The sequence below is a fragment of the Aplysia californica genome, unplaced genomic scaffold (genome assembly GCF_000002075.1).
Source record: "Aplysia californica isolate F4 #8 unplaced genomic scaffold, AplCal3.0 scaffold01173, whole genome shotgun sequence".
NCBI lineage: Eukaryota > Metazoa > Mollusca > Gastropoda > Aplysiida > Aplysiidae > Aplysia > Aplysia californica.
The window spans coordinates 105,888-110,944 of record NW_004798443.1 but is presented as its reverse complement, the minus strand read 5'-3'; the positions used below and the strand labels follow the sequence as shown (position 1 = coordinate 110,944).

The 5,057-nt window shown below is 38.6% G+C and overlaps 1 protein-coding gene across 1 annotated transcript in view; it reads left to right on the top strand.

Moving 5' to 3' along the window:
* The window catches only part of LOC101845291 (trithorax group protein osa), a gene marked incomplete at its 3' end in the record, with an annotated part of 23,735 nt that extends 18,678 nt beyond the window's left edge, over positions 1–5,057 (top strand). The window contains 2 exon segments of the mRNA XM_013090197.2: positions 441–566; positions 4,718–5,057. Of these exon segments, the coding sequence (XP_012945651.1) occupies positions 441–566; positions 4,718–5,057 (466 nt within the window).

Here is a 5,057-nt window from a genome sequence, read left to right as displayed (position 1 = left end):
CCCCCAAGGGTGGTGCCACTTCTAAAGGTGTCTTTTTTAGACCATTCCCAAAGGAGGAACATTTCTCGTTCATGCACTGTAGAATTGTAAATGGGCTGATTCATCAATGTCACACTCATGATAACTTTGCCTGATCTACAACAGGGAACTGGTGCTTTTTCTTTCCTATTCCTTACTGTTGTCATTTTTTCCTCTACTTCTTTTGTATGTTTGTCACACTCTTGTGACCCACTATGTCCGGGGTGCCTTGATAGTCGAGCAGACTTTGTGCTGTTGAAGCTAGAGAGGTGAGCAGAGTAAGTCTGATTCCCTGTAAGGACTTCTCTGTTGACATCCACCCCTTGGTGCTGATATATGACCTTATGCAGTTGCGAGCGCCTTAAAACCTCTACTAAAACTAAACTCTATGATAAAGACCAGTGTTTGATGTTTGTTCCCAGACGGCCATCAGGGGAAGTGACTCCGTCCAACGAACGTGCCCACAGCCAAAGTCCGTACAGAGAGCAGGAACATCGGCAGCCATCTAGTGGTCACCATCTACTCAGGTTGGAGAACAGTGTGGACAGGTAGGTCTTGGCTTCAAAGCGCGCCCTCACCATATCATGGCTCTAAGTTCATGATACATAGTATTGAGAAAATAGGGTTCAAAGATTCACAGTCTTACGGCTTATATATGGGTTTTTTTCACCTTATTTGTTAAGGACTTAAAGATTGACACTCTTACGACTTCAATGTTTTTACACCTTATTTGCTAAGTATCAAACTTGAAGAAAAAAATTGTCAGAATATCTTGAACGTTTGACACAGGCTTCTGTATCAGTAGTGTGTAGTTTAGTTGTCGTAAAAAGAGGAGTTTATACCCGGTTATTCATAGTGGGCCAAAGTGCACTTGTTTCTAGTTATTATACTCCATGACTTGATGTGCCTGTCTTGTCTGAGACAAAAAGGGAAAATACATGTAAATTCTGTCAAAGCAAAGACATAGATTATGATAATAATAATAACAATAGTATAGTTTTTTCAGATCAAATGTACACATAAGAAATACAAATGCCACATAGCAAGTTCAAATGCCACATAGAAAGTTTCACGCCACATAAAAAGTTCAAATGTACTATAGGAAAGTTTAGTGCACAATTATGCATAACAAATTCCAATGTACAAATAGCAAATCCAAATGTAACACAATAGCAAGTTCAAATGCCACATAGCAAAAGCAAATATCCTCCACAAAGATTATTCAGCGTGAAAAGCATTTTAATGTGCTCAAACTGAGTTGACAACAACCATAAGCAGTTTAATTTTGAGGTGAATTGATCACCATAAAAAAAAATATCGAGGATGCTCCCGCGGAAAGAAATTCAGACAGGACTGAAGCAACTAGACATCAATATGCAGCATGGCTGATGCAGAACATTTAGCGGTATGAATTTGCCTTTATTGAGGAAGCCGTTGACGAATAGAAACCGATGAAGAGCACGGAGTGGTCAATGCTTTGTTCGAGTAATGCAGGGTCGAAGGGGACCGATTGCACGATGCAATAGGGGCCTAATTTGCTGTCAATGACGAGGGTGGCCTGGTCTTTCACGACTTCCAAGTAGAGGGAATGGTAGCTTTCGTTTCAACCCATCCCTCTAAGAAACTGGTCCAACAATCCCCACAACGAAGTATGCTTTGTATATAACAATGCTCGTGCACAAAGGCAGGCTTTAAATGGCAACTCATCAATAGATTGGGGAAGAAATATCTACCCCCCTACACACCTTTTCTTAACATCTACGAGAACGCTTGTGAATTTGGAAAGTCGATTTGAAACCGTGGCTCGGTGAAGCAAAAGACCAAATGCTCACTCAGCTGACTCATCAGCAAAGGATGGTCACCCTTGCCCAGATGATGGAACTAAAAACCCTAGCTGTGACTATAGTGAAAATGCAGCAGCCTTCAGATCAATGCAAGCGTATAAGGCACAGCGTTTTGTAGTGCAACAATAAGTAAATAAAAGTAAACTTGGCTTTAGATTTCACTCAGTTAGTTCTATAATAATATACCAGCAGTGTGTTGATATGTATCATTACCATTCGTTTCAGTTCAAACATATGAGTTTATTTTCGTTTTTTAACATAATTTAACTATTACTTTCGTTTCACATGATTTCTTCCTTGTGGCACCACTCGGCTTACGTCTAACTTTTCCGTGGCCCAAAAAACCCAAACCCTTTTACTTCTTACCTTGATATGCTTCTTATACTTTTAGCCTCCTTTTTAGTTTTATTAAGAGTTTTTCGGCACTTGCAACACAATAATGTCATATAAGTGCCAAAGACTAGAGGTGTTACAAGAGAATAACAGACTTAAAAAAGAAGGAGGAGAGATAAGGATGATAGATATTAGATAGGAAAGAAGGAGCAAACCATACCAGAGCACCCGCCAACCACCCATTTAGCCTCCCTTTACTCTAGTTCAAGCATATTTACATTAGAACTTGTTGTGGCATTTGAATTTGCTATGTGTTACATTTGAGATTTCTATGTTTACATTTGAACTTGCTTTTGTTGTATTAGGACTTTTTATGACGTCATTTGTATATAAGGATTTGCTAGGTGTAATTTGGTCATTCTATGAGGTCATTAAATTTATTATATGTATATTTGAACTGAAAAAGCTATAATTATTTTGCCTTTATATAATGCATCTCCACCTTCAGAATTTGTATGTAACAAAAAATAGTTTCAGAATTTAAAGCAACATAATTTTTGTGTAGCACCTCACTAAAATGTGTTCTTCCTTAAATATTTAAAAACTTGTTATTAAATTGGCAGTGGAATGGTTTTTTGGACAGAGAAAGAGACGGCTGTTCAGCAGGGTTTTTTTTAAAATTGGTCTTTGTCAATTAATATGTGGAGAACCAGTGCCAGCAATCGCTGGCCTCTAGGGTGTAATGGTTAGTGTTGTTGCTGTTGTTTGTAATTCCCATATGAAGTGTGACAGACAAGTCGAAGGAACCTGCGTTTTAAATGATCTGATTTAATTGGGTATATGTTTCCCTCTCAATTCAATCACAGTTGGGGAGAATATAGAGATGTTGGACTGCGTTGTGTTTGTTCTTCTTGTCTAACCCAAACGACAGTAGAGTGCACAAAACTGTCTCCGTGGTTTTATGCACCCTGAATAATTGAGCCAAATTTGATCATTTATTGCATAATTTTTTATTATTTTCCTTTATCACTCTTTGTTAAAATTAACAGAATCGCATAATTTCACATTTTTTAGCTCAGTTTGTATAATTTCAGAATTTTTTTGCATAAAACTGCGGGGACAGACCAAAACTGACATCTGCAGGACTGCTGGATTTTCTTTGGTTTAGCGATGTTTTGGTTCAGAGAGATTGCTAGAATAGAAGAAGACAAAATCAGGGATATAATATTTTCTTTCGGTTTACTGCTGTTTGCAGATTAACAGGGTTCGGTTTAAACAGGCTCCACTGTGGATGAAACAGAATGTTTGTGTCAAGTATAGTTTTGTTTGTGAATATAGTTTGTCTGTGTAGTTGGCCTGTGATGACTGTATATGATAAGATAAGACGCATCTTTATTGTCCAGATTCAGGCACATTGTTTTGGTGTTTCACCCCGTACACACATACACACACAGACGCACACAAACACTTACACACACACAAACATGCACCCACATGCAGGCTTACAGTCACATGTATAATATAAATGAACAGTAATGTAAGCAATAGTAATGTTAAGCTAGATACATACTCAGTATTCTGTTTGTAATACGATGTTATTCTGATGCAGGCTCTAAGGTCATATGAATACTTGTAACAAGATGTTTAAGATTGAAGAATTTTGGTGGATGATGGTAAAAATGGCTTTCTGTTTTCTTTGTTACAGATCAAAAGCTTAGGTTTTTTACATCTGACTGATATTATTATTTGAGGGAACAGGGATGTTTGTTGTCTAAAAAGATGGAATTTTTTTAGTGCAAGCTGTAATGTTTAATTCATCCAAGTAGGGGAGTGTAGATGTTGAAATTTTTCATGCTTTCCGTATTAATCGATTTAATTTTTCTTTATCTTGTTTTCTTGTGTTCCCGGCCCATGATGTTATTAAGAAACTGATCATACTTTTTATGGCTGAATGATAGAATATGGACATCAATGTTTTATCAACTTGAAAATACACGAGCTTCCTTAGAAAAAATAGTTTTATTGTTTTCACTTTTAATTTCGAGTGGCTGCAGGAGCAGTTTCTTTTTTCTTAAGTCAACAAGTTCTTTGCTTTTATTTTTACATTTATAAGCAGCTTATGATTTTCACACCATTCAGAAAAGTTTAGTACAAAATTCCGGCAAACAGTTTTGTTAAGGTCAGCCTGAATGAGCCTAATTATGGTTGGATCAGCCGCAAATTTGATCAACTTGATATTACTGTTGTTTATTTGGCAATCGTTCGTATATAGTGTTACTAAAACTGGTGACGAAACACATCCTTGAGGGGCCCCTGTGTTTGTTGTGATGTGTGTCAATGAAGGTTTTAATTTTACATACTGGGTTTGGTTGGTAAAAAAATTCCCTATCCGTGATATTAAATTGACATTAACACCTATGTTTTCTCATTTCTTTAAAAGGATAGCTGGCTGGATAGTATTAAAGGCTGAAGAAAAATCAGCTAACAGGATTCTACAATACACTCTTTGTATTTATCCTCAGATATTTACCTCAGACCCAGAGTGCACCTCACAGCCAGCACCATCAAGGACTTCACCCTCAGGATGCTCCAGGGCCACACCATGCCAGCTACCCCAGCCACTACCACCACCCCCACCCACACCAGCAGCAACATCCGCCATCATCTCTACCGCAGCAGCATCACTATCAACAGCAGCAACAGCATCCATCAGCGCCACCGCAGCAGCAGCAACAGCAGCATTCCCGGCTGAGTCCTCACCCATCTCCCCACCACCTCCACCCACACCACCCTCACCAGAGCCGCAGTGATACCTCTCGAGTGTCCAGTCTAGCCCCACCCCCCTCCCCCCAGAACCGCAGT